Here is a 24109-nt window from a genome sequence, read left to right as displayed (position 1 = left end):
GTGGGCAAAAAAGTCATGAAAAGGTCAACTTGGAGCTAACTTAGTGTACACGTTACTTTCTTTGCAAAGAGTACAGCCATTATTTAAAATTTACGTTCTGAAGCATCTTCAGCAATTGCAAAAGACGACCATTGCAGAACAGTGGTACGTATGCCAGCTTATCCTTTACTAGTTCAGCACATGCACTTAGGAAGGACTTAGATTAATATCCTTTTATCCAATTTAAAATAGAGTGAAAGAAAATACATCTGGGGACGGGAAACATCCCTGCCACAATCAGACAACATCATCAGCAAAGGATTAGAAATAATACCCACTTATCAGCAGAAACTATGCCATCACTTTTATTGCCTGAAGCTACCAGGAAAGTAGGTAGCTCTGCTTTCACACTATACAAGACAAACATGGAAACTCAGAACCAGATCTAACATCCCAGTAATCAGTTATGGCCCATCACAAAGATGCAGTGTCAGCAAAATTCTAATTCAGATGTGGATCTCGTACCCCAATACCTGAGTTTAAGTGTATTCAGATATAGCTTGCTATGAAACTTGGATCTGATTTCAAGCCTCTGAGTTTGATGGCAAGTGGGTTAGGGCTCTGGGACAAGCTGTCTCCAAATAATAAAAAAAAAACTTGAGCAAAATGACTAGTGCCAGGTAGATGTAACATCTAGTCTACAAATGAGGCAGACCGACCTGCCCAAGTTAACATGAAGCTAAGGGCAGAATCAAGAACGGGAACTAAATTTTTACTCCCACTCAAAGTCCAGCCTTCCCCTCAGGAGTTGTGGCTACACCACATTCTGCATCACCTACAGAAAGCTATTCTGATAATATCAGATGTGCTTTGTAATAAGTCCCAAGATGGGAAGTACCTAGTGTAAAAATATGCAAGGGGCTCAAACTATCTTTACTGCTGCATCTCTTCTTTCAAAGAAGAAGAAAGCTTATCCTATTTTACCACTTCAAGAACACACTTCAGTATACTATGTTCAGGGCAGTTTCACTTTTGGAACAGTACCTGGGAAAGGGATAACTGAAACAAATTTCTGCTCCATTAGGATTTTCATGTGATGTTTTTCAGCTTCACTGAAACATTTTCAGAGTTTGTGCTCTGTGGACATCTTTCATAGCTTATGTATGCAACAGGTAGTCAGGTCTCAGTTTTATGTGAGATCAAGATATGGCTCAGGATCATTAGCTTTTCAGCATTCCAGAAAATCCAGAATTTCCCAAAAAAAACCCTCTAACAATTCTGCTGTGGCCTTCAGGACAATATATCAACACAAACTACTAATCTCTACGTTCTTCCTGCTGAGCAGTAGTTTTCTGTTGTCTGTCTGCAGGCTTTTGGGGACCACCCTAAATCACAAGATTCCCAAAGGGGTCCATATCTACCTTTGAAATTGCAGAGTCTGCAAATGAGCTTGAAAACACTGCTGTAGAGGGATTAGTTACCAATTGGGAAACAGATGATTTGATAGCACTCGATCTTCTGGCACAATCACACAGATGAAATCAGCAAGACAGAAGTGACCGTTTTGACCAATGTGGGATGATAGGTGTGGGGTATAAAGGGATGCAACTTCTAAATCCATATATCTACTCAAGACTTTTTTTATCAGCGATAACCTGCCCCTCCACTCCAGAAGACCTTTTCTCAGTGATAGGAGAGAGACTTCATCTATTACCTTCCAGCCACTTACCTACCTTGTCCCTACTCCTTTCTCAGCAGCTGACTCTTTTCCTCTGCTTGCTTAACATGCAAGCATGCTTTAGCAACCTGCCTCAAAGGAAAAAACCTTCCTTTGACACCTCCTTCCACTTGCCCTCTTACAGGGACTCCCTTCTATCTTTTTCTTTTCTGCTGAACTCCTTTTACCAGCAGCTTCCAGCTCTTGCCTTAGCTTCCTCTCCCATTGTTCAGTCTGGAGTTTCTAGCTGGTTTCCACCTCACCATGACTGAAGCAGTTGGCCTCAAGATGTGGCTAAACTTTATGGCCTCCAGCACATCATTTTAACATGTCCACTGCTTTCAGTAGTGGTACTCAACCAGTCCTAATGCAATTACTTCCTCCTCCACCTCTTAGAATTTAAAATGGGGGGGAAAGAAGCTTTCTTTGTTTGAGTGAGGAATCTGTTTGCGGTGGATGAAGTAGGCTTACTGGATGGGTGACTGAACTGATCAGTGGGCCTACAGCATTGCATAAACATGGCCTCAATTACATACTAAAAGAGGGTGCCTTCAAGAGCAGCTGACCTAACAGATTCATAGTACTTGGCACCCATTGCAACTGTCTAAATGCCTTGCATCTCTTCTTGTTAAAATTATTCATATTAACTATGGAAACCGTAATGCTCTGCTCAACTTTCTGGTTTTTTCTGCTCAGGTCAACACCCTGGTGCTGATCCAGCACAATGATTTGGATACTTCATTTCTTGTTTTCACCCCTTCCAACACCAGCATTGATTGGCCTTGTTACTCTTGGAGTTACTGTTATCCTTTGGGTGATAACCAGACCAAAGACTATTGTAGCCCCTATTGACTTGGACAAGCAGTCAATAGGAATTCAGGTAATGCTTGTATTGCTTATAAGTAAAATGATTAATTCTTGACTTTAATGGGATCTAGGCATGACTGGAAACTTTCCCTGATGAAAGATTTTTTTATGAACTCACTCTTGTGCCTCTTTATAGTTCTCATTTTAGAAAAAAAGGGGGGGGGGGGGGGGGGAAGGGGTGACAAACGAGGGAAAAGTCTCAGTCCTCCTATCGGGGATCTGGCCAGATTTTTTGGCTCACTGTCTAAACTTTGGGGGAGCAGGCACATGAACACCCTTGAGTAAATCTCAAAACTTAGTCCAGTCACTTTAATATTATGCCCTTAATAGGAGGTAAACCATTGCTAGCTGTGACAAAACAAGCAACATCTAATTGTCACTGGTACATCTCATGCAATTACTATCTTGATTTCTTTAAGATACCTATCAGTTCTGAGGCTAAAATAAGTGCAGTATTACAGAATCTACTAGCTGAGTAAAGACCCTGTCCATGTGATTGTACAGGAGGGTGAAGGAAGCTTACCTGAACTTAAGGCTGGCTTTCTAGTGTTGTACTCATCCCCAGTGAACAAGCAGATGGAAGTCTGGGAGGAAGTTAAATCCTTCTAACTGATCTTGGGGTTTTGGGAGAGGGCTGGAAGTAGCGGCCTGTCAAACACCTGACCTTCAGTTTGTTGCACTGTATCAACACTTCCAAACATGTGCTCTGACCCTAGGGAGGTGCCAGAAGAAGTACTTTCTTGCCAGAGAACCAGCTGATTTCTTATTACTACGAGGATGCCAAAACCATGTACGAGGCCTTCCAAAGAGGACTTCTGGTGTCTGGTAAGTAGGACACTGCTTTTGAAGCTGCTCTTTAAGTACTTGTCATGGTTTCAGATACAGACTTAAAGCCAAACCAGACATAAGCCTGGGATAGTAATCCATTAAACAAAGAAATAATTCTAGCCTTCCAGATTCACAATTATTCAAATAAATGGTGCTGCAATCTTACCTACCCCTTCAGTGTTCTCAAGTTTACTGAGAATTGTTAGCCTCTTGCTTATTAGGTTGGTGTCTCAGACCTTTCTACCTCCTGCTAGTGTAAGACCACCTTCAGAAGCTTGGAATGTCTATTATCCAGGCTAATTCCACAATCCAAAGCAATAACACTTCCTCTACTTCCCTTGGAAACTATGGCACAGCCAAATAGAGATGAATCAAGGCTTTTTCCTGATGTTCAACAAAACAATTTTTCTTACTCTCCACTTGGTGTCTGTACCTTTTTAGACACTTGACGCCATTATGGGAAAACATGCAAAACATCCCAGTGTCAATGCAGGTTATGGCTCATGAACAAAGCCTTAAGAGAATACTATGCTAGGGAAAAAAAATTTTCATGACTGAACAAACTAGCCCACTGCACAGATACAAAAGCAGAGGAAACTATTCACATGCAACTAAATTTGTCAAAGTGCTTTTCTTCCAAATTTAGCTAAGAAATGAAGTATCTTGTGCACCTAGTTGAGTGGGAAATGCATAGAGCAAGGTATGGGAGCAGTGCTTATTGAGGCTGGGTACACAAACTTAGTTTCAGCTCTCCCAAGCCACTCCGATTGGTTATTGCTAATAGCTGCATATGTTGTAGCTGTACACATTTTCACATTTAATCAAAAAGCTATCTATTTGAAGACCTCTTCAGTTAGCAAAACTTGAAGTACAGATAATCAAGTTTAAACTTAAGAGAACCTGAACTCTAAAACAGAAGGATGTCCTTTACTGAGACCAAATCTGATTGAAACTTAACTACTACTGCACTCTTCCAATTAAGTAACACTGATTAGCTCTGAATTATCTTTATTTGTAATGGTAGAGACTGCATGGATTAATTCAACCTGTCACAGGACTAGAGCTGGTCAATTAAATGTTGAAAATTATTTGACTTAGCCATTTTATCTGCAAATTCATGAGCTGACTCTGGACATCCTGTACTCTGGCTGTAAGTGTCAATCTACATAGTTTAAAAGTCATGTGACTGATTGCAGAGTTGGATGATATTATTTCAGCTTCTGGACTAGGTGAATGGAAGTTCTTAAACCAGGAAAATAGTAAGTGGCAAAAGCCAACTTAAGCCATTTGTTTATGGCCAGGGGGGATGCAGGTGTAGTCAGAACAGGTGCTTAGACACATGAACAAAAATCCCCCTCTTCCCCCAAACTTGCAAATACCAAAGGGTAGGAACATAATCACAGCCAGAAGCTATCCACAATTCTAATGAATAGTTGAACACTCTTGCAATACTTGATCTGGCCTGAGGATCAAATTGGCGAGAGGTGTTACAAATACTTTAACTCCATTTTTCCCCCCCCCCTCCACTCTTGAACTTTCCTGAAAGCTGATGCTTTCACTAGGTACCCCTCAATGGATTCCAGAAACCTCAATTCTGGCTATACTGGGTTGATTGCTACCCATCTCTATTGCCGTCTGGACAAATGACTTGTCCAAGAAACGTTCTTTTAGGGGGTGCGCACACTTTTTTTCCATCTCCTTGTTGCCTATCAACTTTTGTAGTACTCCCTGATTGCACAAGAGGTCAATCTTCCAAGCAGTCTTTTTGGACAAGCTGCTTTCATCCTAACACATTCCTGCTTTAGCCCTAGTCTAGGAAAGCACTTAGTTACATAAACTTCAATAAGATTGCTTGTGCTCAATGAAACATGGCAAATGCTTTGTTGGATCACTCCAAAAACCTACCCGTTAAATGAAGATCTTGTTTAAAACAGGCATGTACATTTTCATAACCATTTTTCCCAACTTTTCTTAGAAAATGGACCATGCTTGGGGTACAGAAAACCAAAACAGCCATATCAGTGGCTGACTTACAAACAGGTTAGTTCTGCTTATATTATGAAGTCCAACGAATAACTCAGTACATTGTAGCATCTCCAGAGGTCATGAGGAAAACCTCTTTTTGCTATTCCTATAGGTGTCAGACAGAGCTGAATACCTGGGATCAGGGCTCTTGATGAAAGGATGTAAACCATCATCAGACCAATTTATTGGTATCTTTGCTCAGAATAGACCAGAGGTGAGTGACAAGCAAAACCCTAGCTATAGCCAACTGTCCAAGCACTCACGGGAGTCTAAATTCCATGGAGTGTCCCTAATTTACCCAAATAGGGATTGGATTAGGCCCCAAGTGACCATCTGAACAGCTAATTAAATCTCCTACTGGACTCGGGCTTTGTCTTCCTTCCTAATCCCCTTCTGGTAGTGCTCATCAGTGTCCAGGTGCTTCTGGCTCACCTAGAATAGCTGTTTTGGTACCAGCCATGAAGATCTGTGTTCTGGGCTGCCATAACATGCAATTTTCCTGCACAAAGCAATCCTAGATGTGAGGGACTACTCCACTTGCTCTGGCAAAAGCACTTGAACTGCCCAACCTCTCTTGGTAACACACTCAGGGAAGTTGCTTCTCTAACAAAGATATTTCTTGTTTTGTACAGTGGATCATTTCTGAGTATGCCTGCTACACTTATTCAATGGTTGCTGTTCCACTCTATGACACTCTGGGGCCAGATGCCATTGCATTTATTATTAACAAAGGTAAAACCTGATGTGCTCTCTCCCATAATCTCTTCCTTTCCACCTTCACTAATCTAATGACATTCCTCTTCTGCCTTTTGTTTCATAGTAGTTGAGGCTTTTTTCAGAACTGTTAAATCCAAAAGTAGCTAACAAAGCTAGAAATGAAGAGGTCTAGGTCTGCGATTCATCCCTAAACCCTCAGTCCACAAGTTACTTACTGGTGTGGTAGAGCAATAGGTCTTCCACCACATGTCTTGAGAGAACTCTGGTAATAACTAAAATTTGGGGACTGTCCACTAGATTCTAAGAACATATATTGTGGGAAGAGATTGGGAGGAACTGAGTCATCTGTATGTCACTTATTCATGATAGACCACCTACAAAACCATCTCCAAGTAGAAAAAGCAAATTAGTAGGAGTCTCACCTCAAACAATGAGGATACTGCAAATTGAAACAAAGAATAAATTAAGGCCCAATGATGACACTTGAATTGGGTTTGCCTGAGAAACCCCATAATACTTAATGAGACTAACTGAATATAAAACTGCCAACATGATTAGGGCTAAGGCTGATAAAGAGTTCCCTCTTGTCCATTCCAAATCTTCTCCTTAAAGACCAGTAAAAGAACTGGTCACTATCTAGCTTATATCCTTGTCAGAAATTTCTGTTCGAATTGATCAAATGCAGGATTTGCCAAACAAAATCAGACTCAGTCAGCTTGTAAAATTACTACAAATTAAACTACAAGCCAAGCTAACCTAGCAACAGGTTTGATCTCCTGGGACAACAGAGCAGTAATTTAATTAAAGTTCATCTGAGTCTGAGCATGTCAATTGCTCGTTAGTGTTCCACTGCTGTCTTACCACAACATGTAATTACTATAATCACCTGTAAAAGGCTTCTGTCAAGGCAGAGAATTTGAGGCAAATACTAGTTAAAACTTTAGCCCTGTTAGTTTTAACACCATCAACTCTTTACTTAAATCCTAGGCTGGAATGTCAAAAACTCAGGATGGGCCATTTTGAGTGACTTTGAAAATCCCACTGTAAATATTTACTATCTTTCCAGCTACTAAGTCACTTGTGGGTATAAAACTAAAATATGTACAAGTTTCAGACCAGAAAGAGGGTACTGTACATAAGTCAAATACAGCCCTGGCTTGACTCCATTAGTGTATGGTTACAAATCTGGACCTAGTAACTGAGTGCAGAGCCTTCCTGAGTTAACTTCAGCTACAGGCTTTGGGTGCAACCTCTTTCAGCATGTTGAGCTCTCATTTGAAAGAAGTGAAGGACAGAACCAGAATTTCCCTCTAACCTCTAATCCATCATGGCTAACCCATCTTAATATGGGTCAAATCAAGGCTCCTCTGACTTCAGTTGGATCAGGCCTCAAGTATGGGTGGTTCTTCTTCTTCTGTAGCTGACATCTCCACAGTGATCTGTGACAAACCTGAAAAGGCACTAGTCCTCCTTGAAAACTGTGAGCAAAAGAAGGTCCCAGGTCTGAAGACCATCATTCTGATGGATCTCTTTGATGATGAGCTCAAAGAAAAAGGAGCCAAAGAAGGAGTTGAGATCCTGTCACTTCAGGAAGTTGAGGTATGTGAATGCCTCACTTACGGCCTATCTGGTGTCTGTTGGGAAAGGGCAATGCAACTACTTGGCAAGAGGGATTTTGCTAACCATGATCATTGGCTTGATATAAAGTCTCTAGTCAAATTTCACCACTTGTCTGGGCTTCAGACTGGATCTGTTCAATGGCCTGAACTAGCAATCAGTTCAGCAAGCAGTGGATTAACTAGCACAATACACAATGTGGACACAGGACATGTTTACTACACTAACTGGAGCTTCCCTAGTTTTACACTCAATGGCTCAGTCACGTACCACCTATTAAAGAGCTGCAACTTAGCTCTATATCCATTAGATAGAACAGGGGTTCTCAAAGTGTGGGGCAGGGCATGAGATGGATCATGGGGAGGGGACAGAGCCAGTCCAGCTCCACGCTCCCAAGATGGAAGCATCTGCCACTACCTACCTCCTGCAGCAGATATTTCAGATACTTCACAAAAAAGTTATTCTATTGGTTTTAACCTACCTATTAATTTCACTGTGGTGGTGGTTTACCCACTTCCTCCAAACCACTCACAACTTCTAAAGACCTTAGTCATCTCCCCCTGTCTCATTTCCAAGATGAACAGTCTATCTACTAATCTCTCAACTCTTCTAATTTTTTGAGATGGGGAAACCAGAACCACATGCCATACTTAAGGTGCACCTTTCCCATGGATTTATAAAGTGACATGACATTTTCCATCTAATTATATTTCCCTTTCCTAATGATTCCTAACACTGTTACCTTTTGTGATGACATCTCAATGTAGACAAGCATTCAGAAAACAATCCATAATAACTTAAAGATTTTTTTTGAGTGGTAACAGCTAATTTAGACCCCTGGTTTTTTTGTATGTACAGTTGGGCTTAGGTTTTCTATTTTGCATTTATCAACATTGAATTTTATGTGCCATTTTGTCACCCAGTTCAGTGAGATCCTCTAACTCTTCACAACCAGTTCTGTACATACTTCAAGTATGTTGAAGACAGCTCTGCAATAACAGCTGTGAAAGTGCAGGGAAGGCCTGGAGTCTGTTTAGCTTTAGGTGTATACTTCTTGACACATCAAAGGGCATGCTGGCTTAAAACAATCACATGCCCCATTAGGCCTGTTTCACCTGCTTACACTGCATTTACTTTCTGATATTGCAATATTAAAGCTGATGTCTTTTTTTATCTATCTCTACACAGGAGCTGGGCAGGAACAACTTAAGAGAACCAGTTGTAAGTTATTGAAACTTTTTTGAAAGCACTGCAAAACCTGCCTCTCTGAAGAGACCTTTCTGCCATAAGAATGAGTCACAACACAGACCCCTTCTTTCTACCCCCAAAACCCTTAGCAAAATAAAGCTTAACCCAAGCAGGGTTCTTGTTGGTAAAGGGAGAAATGGCAGGGATTTAGTGCAGACACTACAGTAATGGGCAGAAGGATTTTTAAAAAACTCTTGGATTATGCAATTAACACTCCTTCTCTTGTCTTTTTAGCCTCCTAAACCTGAGGACCTTAGCATTGTCTGTTTTACCAGTGGAACTACAGGTAAGTAGCAAGCAGTGGACTTCAGACACAAATAACAAAACAGACTCTTCTAGTATCTTCATGTTCTTCCATTGGATCAGGGCATATTCAATTGTAATGCTGAGAGGGGAATACTGGAGACTTCTCAAGACATTAAATGCAGAAAAACCTAACTTCCTTCTGATAAACAAGCTACTGCTTGATGGCAGTTGCAATCAAATGACAGCCTCTTCTGCTTAATCTTCATCCTGTAGTGCATGAGGCCTCCTACAACAACACTAAAGCTATTAAAAATTGAAGCCATTGGTTTCATGTCTGTCCCTCTCCAATCTCCTTTTTGTTACCCATGTAACCCCACTGAAACGAATAGGGTTTCACAAGTCTAAATTTGGCCTGGCATGTTCTCCCTCAAACCTGCAGGTCACAGCTCCACTTAAAACATGCTTTGCAGGGGACATTCCTTGATTGCCCCTCTGAGTTCTGTAGGCCACATTCTGGGCACATTCGCATTTGCTGTAATGTTAGAAAGTTCTTTATGCAGTGAGGTGTTTATCTCCTGATCCAAAAGCTGCCTCAAGACTACCTACTCAAAGACCAAGTTATATGTGGAAACATGACTTGAGTCCCATACCACAAACTAGGAATTCCTGAGGGCTTGCAAATGTACAAGTGATTGAGCTTACATTTGGCTGTGAAACTTGCCAGATAGCTGGTGGTTTTAGCTGCCATGGGTTTGTTCTTCCCCATGATCTGTTAGGTAACCCAAAAGGAGCCATGCTCACCCATGAAAGCGTCGTTGCAAATGCTGCTGCTTTCCTTAAAAGTACTGAGGTAAGTTGCTGCCTACATGTTTTCAGATGAACTTGGTGCTTATCCCTTTGGAGGGTCAGGTTTAAAGAGCCAGGATGTCCTGCATTACAGGCAAAGCCACCCAGCTCCACAAGTCCTCCTGAGTTGCCATACTTCAAAAGGGCATCTCCACAGTCAACTCAATAATCACTCCATGCTGTGTGCAGGAGTTTGAAATGGAGAAGTCTCCACTGTAGACCTGGCCGAGATGACAAACCTCACTCTTGTTGAAAGCCAGAATATGCATGATCTTCTGACATGAGAACCTAGTCCTAGGAATGAGTCAGACAAATCCTGGCTGTTCAGATCCAGATCTGAACTTCCCATGTTGCCCTTTTTCCTAGGATTTGCCTAGCATAAGGATGCTCAGGAAAGTTACACAGGCCCCTAGATATGAACCACGCCCCTCCCCCCCGACCCCCACCCCAACCACTTCTTTTTAAGAGTGCCTCACTTAGATTTCCCAGCCTGGTTTAGAGCTGCTTCAGGACTGGGGACTGCAGGCTTCAGTGTACTCAAAAGGCTCACTGGGGGGGATACAGATGTTCTTATTTCTCCAAACCTCAGGAGTAGGATACAGCAGGTAGTTGTACACCTGCTGCTTCAATATCAGTCACATATAAGTGTTGAATTCTGCTATTATGTAGCTGTGGCAGAACTGTCACTTGCCTCAATGCTGTTCTGTTTCCCTACAGAGTACATTTGACTGCAAGACTTCAGACATCTTGGTGTCCTATCTTCCTCTGGCTCACATGTTTGAGAGAGTAATACAGGTAAGAGTAAACCAAACGCTTAAGGAAACACAAACTGTTTTACCAGATCATTAAAGAAAGGACCTTAGTCTAGCAGTTCTGGTCTGATAGCCAATTAGATTGATGGCTCACTTAAATCAGTAGCCTATTGGCTAGTGAGTGGCCAATACCATATTGTCCCTAGATCAACCACTAAATAAATTGGAAGGCTGCCCTGTGTCCAGGAGCATGACTAATAATATCACTAATGTACCTATATGAATGTTGCGCTACTTTGAAACTTGCCAATGAGGAGTTGAAATAATACTTTGGCAACCAGTTCTGCAGGCTACATCACACATTACATGAACTTTACTTTAATCTGCTAACATTGCCTTTATCTAATTCTGTCCAAACTCTTCTAGTTACATTAAAAACCAACCCCAGATTCTAAATACATAAGTGGATAAACTAATTGGTGCATCACTCACACAAATATGTACTATAAACCCTGTAAATATTGCAAACAAATGGCTTACAAAACAACATTGCAGCATAGGTTAGGAAACTGACATACCAGGGTATGAGCCAGACAATGAGCAGCTGTTGCCCTCCCCCTGCTACCTTGGGTCCCTTACAATGCCTTGCTGAAATAGCTCCTACCTGGATTGCTCAAACACCCTTTCAACATGCAAGCCCCACCCAGTGTCTGTAGCCACAGCCTGCTAGCCATGCTTGGGTTACATTGCTTGAATCTGAGAGACACTTTGGCTCTCACTATACTAAACTAACCACATGATTTCAGATGTCTCGCTGGCTAAACCCTGTAGGTCAGGATCCCTCCAGAGTCGAATGAATGCACCTGAACTGACAAAAGGAGTGAATGGAATAGGCAGGGGGAGAGGGGTGTCGGGGTGTTTGTCCCTCTTTTTATAGTTTCATTTCCAGCTGGGCACTAAGTCTGTGGAAGATGTTCCCTGCTGGCTTGCTTATCTGTATGAGCTTCCCTTGTTTCCTTTCCTGCTTGACTCTGTTTACAGCTTAAATGCAAATTAAGCACAGCACTCATTCCTTTGTTTAGGACAGACCAGCCTGCTAACCTCTGTTTGGGTAGGGTTGTGGGGTTTGGAATGTGTTAATAACATCATACAGGGAAATCATAACTTGCCATATGTATGGCAACACTGTCTGTCAGGATCATACTGACCAGCAAACTGAGTTTTCAAATGACTACCTGACCAGGCGTACTTCGTACAAAAGTTATGACCAGAGTGTAGGTGTGAATTATCTCACCAACCTGTCCCTGATTAATATCTACTACCTCTGCAAGGATTGATGGTGGGGACACTAGGAAAACACCTAGACAAATGACTTTGCTAAAACATCCCTTACCTCAGGGAGGATTTATTGCTTCTGAAGGGCTATTAGCATTAAGTCCAGAAGCCTGTATGTACATTACATATGGAATATATTGTAATATCCTTTCACAAAGTCCACTCACTGCCCAAGTTCACCTTCTGTTTTGATCCTGATGCCTGAACTACTTTGTTGATGGCCTGGAGCAAGTCATTCAACCCATATACCCTCTCTTCCCTATCTGTAAAATGGGTATTGTAAACCTTATAAATCTCAGAGGTCCTGAATCTTAACACTTCTAAAGAGCACTGAATAAAGGAAGCACTTAGAGCTAAGAAAATAGCAGAGTGTAGGACTAGTGGAGCAAGATTAAGAATTTTAAGAACTGTCTGGGATCTCCCTAACACATACAGTGGATGTCTCTTGCTAAGCAGATAAAAGTAACTTGCCCATGAGTAGAATGGGGATATACTGAAGATTAAACGGTTTCATTGTTGGCTCTGAGGTGCTACTCAAGTACAAAGGATAATTGCATACTACAGATATGAGATGGAACTAGCCTGTGTAGACTTAATCTCTTGAGTAGTTCTGAGACTCCTAGTCAGTGAGGCTGGGAATTCTTACCCCAAGCAAGGACTTGCAAGACTGAGCTCTGTATATTTACTTTCTAGACTATAATCTACTCTGGTGGAGCGAGAGTGGGTTTCTTCCAAGGAGACATTAGACTACTAACTGATGACATGAAAACCTTGAAGCCAACTGTGTTTCCAGCAGTACCAAGACTACTCAACAGGATATATGACAAGGTACTCAAAACTGCAGTTTCCCTAGAGATGAATCTACATGAAGGGGACAAGTACTTAAATCTGCTTTGAACAGTTGCAAATTCAGACAATTGAAAGCCAGGTTTCCAGTAAGTGGGTGCTAAACTAAAGGTACTGAAAACCCCCAAATGGGAGGGGCAGAGATCTGGATTAGAGGAGTGACCATTGTCTGTCTTTATAGCCCCTACCATAATGGAGACCTGGGGTCATGATGCTAGCTCCTAAATGCTACAGTAATGCAAATACCTCAAACGTTTCCCAAGAATACAAACTCCACTGTGGATCTTCAACTGTTTACATTCATAACAGGAATGTCTATTCAAGTTAAAGCAAACACAAACCCTGTTGGCAGACTCTGTAAAGAACCCCACAACAGTGAAGTCTGCATGACCCAATCTCTAGCATGGACACAGTCCTTCAAGGTCATGGCTGAAGTGTGACCACTTGGCAAAGTGGGGAATATAATGCTGCTACTGTCCATGCTGTCTAAATGGAGGACTATGGCACTGGGGACTGAATGTGGCACACTTCATGGCTTTTCAGCATAACATGGTGTGGTTGCATGAAAAAGCACATATGGGGAAACCATCCTGGTGAACTCATGAATAAACGCATTAAACAGAACTTTTCACTTGCAGATACAAAGTAGTGCACAGAATCCATTGAAACGGCTTCTGTTAGACTTTGCTATAGCCAGAAAACTGGCTGAAGTGAAGCAGGGCATTCTCCGAAATGACAGCATCTGGGACAAAATGGTCTTTAAGAAAATCCAGGTATGTCTTGGGGATATGTATAATCTCACAGTAACACTGTCATAGTAACGCAAATCAACTCTAGTTCTCCAGACCCAAAGAAGGTGATAGAGGAGCTGGTGGAAATAAGCAGCAGCTAGAATAGCATAATAAGCCAAACAAAACTTTCATATGATCTCCATTTGATGAATGCTATTTACCTTGGATCTCCAGAGTTGAAAGCGGGCGTCTCTGACATGAGCTCAAGAGCCAAGATCTATTGTAGCAAACTTGAAACGACCTCTCTAGATCAGGCCTAGAGTGTGAGACATGTAACTGAGGTAAAGTACACACATGGACTCCTAAAAATGCTACTGTTTTTATAGCAAGAGTCCAAAACAAAGCAATAAAACTGCTAGATTTATAGCTATTATGTACACACACATGTGAATGCAACTTTGAATTAGTGTGTTCCTGTTGGCTAATGCCTGGAAAATCCACACCTGACTCTTCAGTCTTAGCACACTGTCTTCAGACACCTTTCTAGAAGGTGGGATCATGCTACTTCTCCCTTTTTTGCTAATTCTTATTAAACTGAATGATTTGCCCTTTGGAAAAAAAATCTAGAGGCTTCCAGTTTTCCAGTAGTGTGAGCATAAAGTATGGTGCACTGAATATTCTCACTGCCTCTATTAAAAAGAATGGCCTAGTTCTTGGTTAGTCAGACTGAACAACTACTGGAAAAACTGAATTGGTGCAATGGTGGCATGCATAGAGGAAGGGAACATTTAGATCTGGAAGCTAAAGCAGGAGATGGAGATGGAGTTCTAATCCTTGATTTTTATCACTGGCTGGCCAAGTGCTCGACCTCTAATTTGCCAGTTTGGAGGTAGCGCCATCTAAGATCCATAGATACTGTAGTAATTGGTACTTTGAAAAGCAACCTAAGATCCTTGCCAGAGGAGATGCTAGTCATGGACTTCTAACTAGACATGGCTGCCTTATGATTGAAATAATAGCTGCTATGTTCTAGAGCCAAGTGGGTCAGAGTACGCCATGATGAGTAGGTTTTTTTTTTTTTTTTTTTGGGGAGAAGCTTAGTGTTGGCATCACACTGATGCCTGCTGGAATGTCTTGATTGCCTGTCATTGTATGGCACAGAAGCCTTAGTCCTCCATTTCCTGTAGCAGTACTCCACTACTTGAACAAAAATGGTATGCTGCATTTGGAGGGCTTGTATGTCTTAAACTTAAACTGGTAACTGCTTGTGGTAATGGACTCTCTCTCTGTAAAGGGGAGGAGGAAATCAAGAAAACAGACATGCCTTGAAATAAGCTGTGCATGGAAACTTATTAAACTGGATGGTGACTCATCACCATTGTTGACTCCTGGATGGATCAGGCTCTCCTTTTTGACTCTAATACTTTCTTGCAGGAGACCATGGGTGGACAGGTGCGTATCATGGTAACAGCAGCTGCCCCCATCTCAGCCCCTGTTCTGACACTTCTCAGAGGAGCATTGGGATGTCAGGTGAGCCATGTCTGCATTTTGGAATAAGATGACAAACTCTTCTCTTCTGAGACTTTCTAATCTCAGACTTTGACAAAACACTTTATATGGCACTTTCATTGACAGGTGACACTGGGCCAGATTGAGTGTAGTGAGGGATTGTTTTGTATAAAGTATGCACATCTCCACATACAGCTGAGACCCATACAACAGTGTTCCATGTTGCAGAAAAGGTCTTGCATAAGACCTTCCTTCTAGAACTTGCTCTCTCTGCATCATTGATTCTTGATCACACTAAAACTCCCTTCTCCCCATCTATGTACCTGCATTTTTTTTCCTAGCTGTATCTAACATATTACACTCTCTCCTTTGGTGCTGTACAGAATAAAGGCCTGCTTCCAAATGAGTAGAAGATGAGGCTACTTGACAGGTTGACACTATGCCAGGCACTTCATATAGCCAAATCTGAAGCCCACTTCACTGCCAAGGAAAGCTTATTACAAATAGAACACACAAGAGTGTGGAGAGGAGGAGCAAAGCAGTTGGCTGAATTCAAAGCATCTTGTAGTTCCACAATCCTAGTAGGACTTTGCTCTTTTTTGTTCCTCTCAGTAAACTAAGTTTGCAAACCCCCACAGCCTGTAGCACTGGTATAATTGAGGGAGAACATGAACCTTTTGTACCATGTTGCTTTAAGTAGTCTAGTCCTTCTCTTGATAAAACTCTGCAATACACAGTCAATGTGCATGTGGGGCAGGGGGTGTAACTAGATGCCCAGAGTATTTGGTCAACTGGCCCTGTTGACAGATATTTGAGCTTCAGCAACTTTAAGCAGGGTGCTCTGTGGCAGGTGCACCACTTGCTCTATGCAGGGTATGTGGTAGGAGTGGCTCCAGAGGGAACTGGGAAAGGAGTCTGGATAGCTCAACTCTGGGAGGAAACCCTTTTTTTTTGTGTTTGATTTGCCAGTAAGGAAAAGTTTGGATGGGATCTCTATTCTTGAATCTGCACTTTGGCCATGAACAGAGGCCTGCACTAAGAATTCTGTGTTTAGGTGGAGGGGACCAAATGTAGACTCCACCTGCTCAGTAGTAAAATTCTGAACATAGCAAAACAAGCTGTTGGATCTGGATTCAACAATAGTGGTAAACAGGAGTAATTCTCTATCTGCTTCGGTTACTTATGAATGCTAGATGTGCTAGGAGAGTGACAAAATAGTCCAGACTGTCCATGTATCTTGACATTGTCCAGGCAGGCACAACCATACTGTAGTAACAACACAAGGACTCCAACACTAAAAGGGTATTTGGTTCTTATCCTAACCAGATTTTTGAAGCCTATGGTCAGACAGAATGCTCGGCAGGCTGCACCTTCACTGTGCCTGGAGACTGGACAACAGGTATGATTGAGATTGAAAGCCTTCCCTGAAGCTGCCAAAGGCACATGGCCTCAAGAGGCCTCTCTTCCGTCGACAGTCAATGGGTGTTGGGCACCTGCTTTCTCCTAGGAGCCTTTCAGAAAAGATCACCCTGATGAAACTTAAAATACACTTTCAGCTTATTGTTGCCCTGTGGTGTACATAACCTTTCAAATGCCCATTAGCACCAGTTAACCTTACTTTGCTTTTTCTCTGAGCAAAGGCTTGCTAGCCTGAATAGCATCTCTGCATGAGATAAGCAAGTTACTGACTTAATATTAATACAATTCTGTTTGGGGCAGAGGGAAAGAAAATGGGGGGGTTGGGCATATAAGGCTCTAAAGATACATCTTCTGTACTCACACTTCACCCAGAATCTATTCAATGTCTCCTGAAGCATAATCCATTCGGAGGCACTTTGCTTTGTGGGTTTTTTGGCATGTGGTTAATTATACAACATGTGGAATGTGAAATGGATGTTTGTCTTCCTGGAGAAATGCAGAGCTTTATCATTATTGCTCATAATAAAACAAAGCCTCAATGCAACCATTGTCCAGGAAAGAGCTTGATTCAACTTGAATCACTTATTCCACTAGTGAATTGAAATTACAAGGCTGAAATCTGTTTACTCAGCAGTGTCCAAGACTTAGGACAGGGTAGAACTTCAAATATAACTGAAAGAGGGGGAGGTGAGGTGTTCAGGCAGAAGTTTTTACATAAACTAGAAAACTGCCAGGACCTGAGATGGAGGCAGCAAACTAACTTACACATGTCCTAGTTTTAAAATCCAATCAGTGGCAAGGACCTATGACTTCTATCTCACCCATAAATAAAAACACCTACATTCCATATTCCTATAGCTTCAGCATAAGGAATAACCTGGCAGCTAAAATGTTCTTTACTTCTAATCAAGATATGCGGTGACTACTGGCTTTGTTTCTGTGCAGCAATAGAGAATGTCCCTGATCCAACCACTGCTTTCCTACTATGTATAGTACACACATTAGAAACACCAAAGCAATATGGGGGTGAGAGGGACTTGGAAGAGCCCAAACCCTTGGTTCCATCTCTCCCCAAGTAAAGAAGAAACAGAGTTTAAATTGACCCTCTCTCAAATTACCTTGAGGATGTGAGGTAGTCACCTGTGGATTCTGTAAAAGGCTGGGGATCTTGTAAATAAAACCTACCTGAACTTCTCCTGCAGGCCATGTTGGAGCCCCTCTACCGTGCAATATCATAAAACTAGAAGACGTGACTGACATGAACTACTTCTCTTCCAATGGTGAAGGAGAGGTAGGTTAAAATCATTTCCGGAATGATGCTGGCTGGACTGGTGCCATGCTACAATTAGAACCTAATTGCTCTTGTTTGCCTGCTGTAGGTTTGCATTAAAGGACCAAATGTCTTCCGGGGTTACTTGAAGGATCCTGTGAAAACAGCAGAAGCTCTTGATGAGGATGGCTGGCTCCACACTGGTGACATTGGGAAATGGATGCCAGTAAGTGTCACTGATTTTAATTCCTGCTATAGGATGATGCACTTCCCTAGTGGGCTGAGGAATCTTTGGCAGTAATAAATGCTGAAATTAAACACAGTAAAGGCAAGTATTGGACCTATTTGTAGGCTGCATGGCACCAGTCTCTTAAACATTAAAGGTGGGCTGAAGCATCTTTCATTTGGATATGAACTCTGGATTACTCAGTTCAATCTGGGGGCTTTGTCTGGCCTACTACAAAGAATACCAGATATAGAATTAGTGTTTTGGAATCAGAGCATTCCTCCTAATTTAGGGATGTTAGAGGGTGTAGTGAGACCATCTAAGACCCCCTTCTCCCCACTGATCAGTACAACATATGGTTAAACACTACTAAAGATGCATGTAGCTGTTAATCTTGCTGAGAAGAGGGGTGAGTTCCCAAGACCAATTAGCTCAGGCAAGGGAGGCTTCAAATAACACACGTCAGGCCAGTAATTGAACTCGAACATGCCATTGCTTCCACAGTGATCAGGCAAGGTGATTTCTTCTCAATAGAGAAAATAAAAGGTGTTGGCCAATCGTGTCCTGAGATAATTAGAAGAATAAGGAGCGAGGGCTTCAGAGAAACTGATTAACTTAACCAATTAGTACTTCTCTGTGGGATTGTGAATATGCAGTTGTCTGAGACCAGCAGCAAGATTCTGTGCAACAAATGAAACCCATTGTAAAATGACTAGGTCAGCTTCTTTTTAGAAGCTAGCTTTAATTCTGGGGAGAGGGAGTGACTAAGTTAGGAAATACACTAACCCTAACACATGACTGTAGAATGGAACACTGAAGATCATTGACAGAAAGAAGAACATCTTTAAGCTAGCCCAAGGAGAGTACATTGCACCTGAGAAGATTGAAAATGTCTACGTCAGAAGTGCTCCAGTAGCCCAAGTTTTTGTACATGGGGAGAGTTTAAAGGTAAACTGCTTCTTTACTATCTGAGTGCTTCTGTCTTTCTCTAAATAGGAGATGAGTGGCCAGCCTGGTAGGATTGGGTCTTTGAAGTATTACCCTGAGTACTTAATACCTATAAATTGATCTGAGGCTCATTCTGTACGCAAGCTGCAGTCTCCCCTCATACACCTCTAGGTCTGGCTGTAAGTGGTCTGACATACAAGAGGTCAGACCAGATTTGGTGGGCTCTTCTGGCCTTAAACTACTTGCGAACTAGGCTCTCTCTCACTAGCCTTCCCTGTTAGAAGGCAGGAAATCTTTAGTTTCAGCAGTGTTTGGCTGGATGGCGTCCCACGCCTCTATGGTCTCAAGAAAGCTGGGAAGTGATGAGAACCAACTTACGAGTAGTTAAATATCTGTATGTGGTGGTGGTGGGGTTGAGTGATCAGAACTTGCTTAAGTGATATCACTGTAGTTGATGATGATGATGATATTTCCATGTACTTCAATGGGTGCATTCAGATCTGGGCTGAGACCTCTCAAAAAAACTAGAGGGTAGGATTTTCAAACTCTTAGGAAATGTGTCCAGAGCATAGGCCAGGTGCCCATAGATGTGATTTGAAAAAGCCATTCAACTGTAGCTGTCACTTTAATCATACTTAATTTAAGCATTCAGTACCCAGTAATAGACCAGAAATCTAACTCCACTCATAAGCAGCCTAGTGTATAACACTCATCCTGTGCAGAGGACTTGTAAGGCCAGAAGGGGCCATCATGTCCTTGAATCTGACCACCTGCACCTCATGGGCCACAATATCACCTCCTCACATCTGCAATAAGGCCATAACCTGGGCTGAGTTACTGAAGTTCCCAAATCTTAGAGATTTCAAGTTAGAGAATCCACCATTTACTCTAGTTCAAACCAGCCAATGACCAGGGCCCCATGCTACAGAGGAAGGCAAAAAACCCAGGGTGTCTACCAATCTGACCTGGGGAACTCCTTCCCGACCCCAAAGAACCTGATCACTTATGCTCTGACCATGTGGGCAAGACTCCCTAGCCAGATGCCTAGGAAAGAATTGTCTGTTGTAATAAACAGTTGGTAATCTTAACTAGGTACTACTTCTGATCCATGATGCATGCCTTCTTAAAAGGGAATTGGTCCATATCCATGATGGCCAAAGTCCCTTTGGGTTGAGATTCTAAGTAGACTCATGTACAGAGTCCAACAGTTAAACGTTGAACAGGATTGCATGTCAATTTTTGACATGCACCATACATACCTTGTTCCAACTTGATACTTTCCACAGTCCTGTCTAGTGGGTGTGGTGGTTCCTGACCCTGAGGTACTTCCAGTATTCGCAGCAAAACTTGGAATAAAAGGGTCATATGAAGAAATTCACAAAAATCCAGTAAGTGACTTTAATCTTACAATGATTGTATCTTTTGGGTGAATTATGACTTGAGCCGCAGAGAACTATAGTCCTACAGAAACCGTGCCTTATTGTGGATTTAAGATTTTTATCTCTTGAGCTTTATACCTTAGGCTTCATTTAAAACACTAGTTGATAGTCCTTAACCACAACATTTGAACTGGGTTGAGAGGTGGGAAGCCCTAAATTGAAGTCCTACCTCTGCCATTACCACAGGGGACCTTGGAAGTCCTTATACTGCCTGACAAGTGAGGATATTGCTCTACTTGCTTCATCGGGATGTGGCTAATGTTTATAGGTCTCTGTACACAAGCACTGAGGGGTAGTACTAAATCCCCCTAAGCATAACTTCAGAATAAGACCACTGTCCCCACCAAGGATTTAGAAAGGAAAGTAGCTTTTGAACTGCTGCTGCTTGCTGTGTTGCATCATGTCTGCCTCTAACCTGGTCTATTCTAGGTAGTGAAAAAAGCTATTTTAGAAGACATGGTCAAAGTGGGACGAGAAGCTGGCCTTAAATCCTTTGAACAAGTGAGTACTTTGGATTATGAACTAAAACTGACTTTCTGCTGTTGCTGTTAGCACAGGCAAATGGTGGCTGTCAAAGGCCTGGGAAGCTTGCACTACTATAACTTATCCTGTTCCTAAACTGAATCAGTAAAGAACCTATCCATACAGAAATTTAGAGTGGCTCTTCAGTTTGTCATGGGACTGATCACATAAATGCTGATCAGCTAGCTATTGCTAACGTGTGTGTCTGTCTACACTCAGGTTAAAGACATCTACATTCATCCAGAGATGTTCACTCTGGAAAATGGACTCCTGACCCCAACACTGAAGGCAAAGAGAGCAGAGGTCTCTAAATACTTTCAGACCCAACTTGAAGCCCTCTATGCAAATATGCAGGAATAACAGGGTGGCATACCCAAACATGAGTACAGACGTCTGGGGAATGAGCACTTTGGTGTTCTACAGGACAGTAAGTCACCTTCTGAGAACAAGACTGAATAGAGAGGAGCAAGAGGAGCCTTCCCAGGAAAGTGATATGTCTATACAAGCCAATTTGTCCAAGTCCAAGCCATGGCATAGCCATGACAGTAAGCTATTGTTCCAGGTTCCTCCCCTCTGGAACAGGCACAAGACACCAAGTAATGGCACTGAAGTCCAAAACACTTGGAAGCTCTTGCTTTCAGACTGAAGCCCACAGACAGGTGTTAACAACCTTGACAAACAAAGACTCTCACTGTCCATACCCTCCACTTACTGTCATTGGCTGGAAGACGGACCTCATTCACAGTGCCTCCAGCAGCTTCTTAAGCCTGAAATTACTGGTATGTGCTTCAGCTGTCTTCTGGTAACCACTATGTGAAGCAATAAATTTTTTAATTGCACATTCAAAAAACTTATCCTGTAGGAGTGATCATTTCTGCACAGTGTATCCATGGCAAAACTCTACCACTCAGAGGATAGTGGTAGAATAAATTTGCAGAATGCTTTGTTATGCAGAGATATCAGCTTACGTTATTTATAGCTGACTTACTGGCTTCCTGCATGCATATCACTGCACTACAGAGCAAATAGAAGGTGATAACTTATCCAGTGGAGGAGATCAATCTCAGCTGAGTGAAGCTGCTTTCCCTGTTAACCATCCTCACCTATGGAATAGAGAGTCCAATGTTGCTGGTACCTCCAGCAGTCAGCCCTGCCCTTCAGCTAAGGTCAGCAGAAGCATTCTCTCAAAGTCCCCCAGCCACTGATTATTACATTGTCATGTGAGCTAACAAGACAACTGTCTAATCTCCCTGTCTGTCTGGTAACCTTTCTACTTCCACTACTGCAGTAGAGGCATGCAACAGCACGAGACACCTTTCACCTGATAGCTACTGGAAAAGCTGTTGCATGCATCTCTTCCTCCTTCACTAACAGGAAGTAGCAAGCAGTTCTTCACAAAGGCAAGGGTGGGGGGGGGGGGAAAGAGGGATGAACATACTTTTTTTTTTTTTTTTTTTTTTCTAAAAGTAGAATATGCAGAATGGCAGTCTCTCTCTCTCTCTCTCTCTCTCTCCAGCTATATAAAAGCCTTGCGAAACCAAGGAATTATTGGGGAACCAATCCAGTAGTTCTTTCCTACCAAAAGGATGCTTCAGCAGAGGAATAGAAACTTAATTAGTAAATCTTCCTGAGATCAGCCTTAAGCTAGGTCTACACTAAAATGGTATTAACTACATTGCTCAGGAGTGTGACATGTCATACCTCTAAGTTTTATATTGACCTAACGCCTGGTGTAGATAGCACTATATCTATGCTAGGGCATCTGACAGATAACAGCTATGGGAAAGCTCTTCTGGCAGTATAATAGCATCTTTGTTAAAATGCTACAGTAGCACAGCTGTGTTGTAGTGTTAGTGTGGACCTGCCCTTAACTTCCCATTGCCCCAAGAGATTTCTGGGGATAGTTTCCTAGGTACTTCTCACACCACCTGGCAAGATTAACATTTTAGCTATAGCCAGCTAGACAGCAAGGCCTTCAATCTCTGGATCAATTGACATGAATGGGGGTGCAACTGAGATGTGTAATGAGTATGTATGCTTACCTTTAGAGTCCTAGGAATATCTATTCATACCACCCCCTTCCAAACAGGGTGCTAATGATTAGAACAAAAGGATGGGACAACTAATTCATAGGAATTGTGGAAAAGATGCTGGAGTTGTAATAAAACCTCCTCACGCCAGCAGCTTCTTTCCTGCTAGAAGAGATTCTCCATCTTTTCTCAAAGTAAGAGTGTCTAAGGCTGGCTACAGTGCAATAAAAACATGTAGCCGTGCATCTCAGAACCTGTGTCAACTGCCTCAGGCTTGTTATAGGGCTAAAAGTAGTACAGACAGCCAGGCTTAGGGGCTAGATGCTCCTCCACTGAGTTTCAAAAGGGGGACTCCTTCCTAAGCTAAAATGTTTACACTGCTTTTAGACCCATAGCATGAGCCTGAGTCAGTTGATCCAGGCTGTGAGCTGCACTACACTGGAGGTTTTTATGGGTGACTAGATCTACCCTAGAAGGCTAGCCAGTCTTGTCTAATGATGCGTGCTGATAAACCTAGCATGCTGCGCAGGGGGTGAGGCTGATAGAACTGCTTAAAGATACCACTAGTGCAGCTACTCACCCATGCTGCTTGGTTGTAGGACTCACTGTCCTGGAGATACTTTAGAGGAGCTGAGAGCCACGGGACTTTGATGCTGAGCTCTATTACAGTAGCATCTAACCATGGGCACAGTGGTGGTGGGTACTGGATCACCCATAGCCCCTAGCCCAAGAAGTTTGCTGTTTTTTCTCCACCAACCCAGAAATGTAACTTGATCAAACAAACTTCTGCATGAGCTCTGCCTGGTTACTAGACTGCATGAGAGGCTAATAGGAGAATCCCTACTGAACTTCCAGTGATTTAGCTGTTAAGTGTAGATGTTCCATGTGTGGATGGATCAGTCCCTGCTTCAAGAGTTCTGGTATCTTCTGCAAGGGAGATTTTTTGGCTGGCAAGTCTCACCTTTAATACGAACAGTTTTGAAAGTTGGCTA

At 42.3% G+C, this 24109-nt stretch overlaps 1 protein-coding gene across 1 annotated transcript in view; it reads left to right on the top strand.

Moving 5' to 3' along the window:
* ACSL5 (acyl-CoA synthetase long chain family member 5) overlaps positions 1 to 21937 on the top strand; it is a 34050-nt gene extending 12113 nt beyond the window's left edge. Inside the window, exons 2-21 of the mRNA XM_067537230.1 lie at positions 2393 to 2576; positions 3280 to 3388; positions 5367 to 5431; positions 5529 to 5630; positions 6049 to 6148; positions 7554 to 7732; positions 8939 to 8971; positions 9233 to 9284; positions 10021 to 10094; positions 10808 to 10885; positions 12871 to 13005; positions 13662 to 13796; positions 15189 to 15284; positions 16590 to 16662; positions 17885 to 17973; positions 18062 to 18178; positions 18983 to 19126; positions 20413 to 20514; positions 20995 to 21066; positions 21307 to 21937. Coding sequence (XP_067393331.1) covers positions 2421 to 2576; positions 3280 to 3388; positions 5367 to 5431; positions 5529 to 5630; positions 6049 to 6148; positions 7554 to 7732; positions 8939 to 8971; positions 9233 to 9284; positions 10021 to 10094; positions 10808 to 10885; positions 12871 to 13005; positions 13662 to 13796; positions 15189 to 15284; positions 16590 to 16662; positions 17885 to 17973; positions 18062 to 18178; positions 18983 to 19126; positions 20413 to 20514; positions 20995 to 21066; positions 21307 to 21447 — 2052 coding nt within the window. The 5' untranslated portion in view covers positions 2393 to 2420 and the 3' untranslated portion in view covers positions 21448 to 21937. The remainder of the gene's footprint in view (positions 1 to 2392; positions 2577 to 3279; positions 3389 to 5366; positions 5432 to 5528; positions 5631 to 6048; positions 6149 to 7553; positions 7733 to 8938; positions 8972 to 9232; positions 9285 to 10020; positions 10095 to 10807; positions 10886 to 12870; positions 13006 to 13661; positions 13797 to 15188; positions 15285 to 16589; positions 16663 to 17884; positions 17974 to 18061; positions 18179 to 18982; positions 19127 to 20412; positions 20515 to 20994; positions 21067 to 21306) is intronic.
* Positions 21938 to 24109: the final 2172 nt, after the last annotated feature.

The sequence above is a fragment of the Emydura macquarii genome, unplaced genomic scaffold (assembly GCF_026122565.2).
Source record: "Emydura macquarii macquarii isolate MOO-44397 ecotype Brisbane River unplaced genomic scaffold, CSIRO-AGI_Emac_v2 contig_3692, whole genome shotgun sequence".
In the NCBI taxonomy this organism is placed as follows: domain Eukaryota; kingdom Metazoa; phylum Chordata; order Testudines; family Chelidae; genus Emydura; species Emydura macquarii.
The sequence above is the reverse complement of the archived record's forward strand: the minus strand, read 5'-3'. Positions and strand labels throughout refer to the sequence as shown.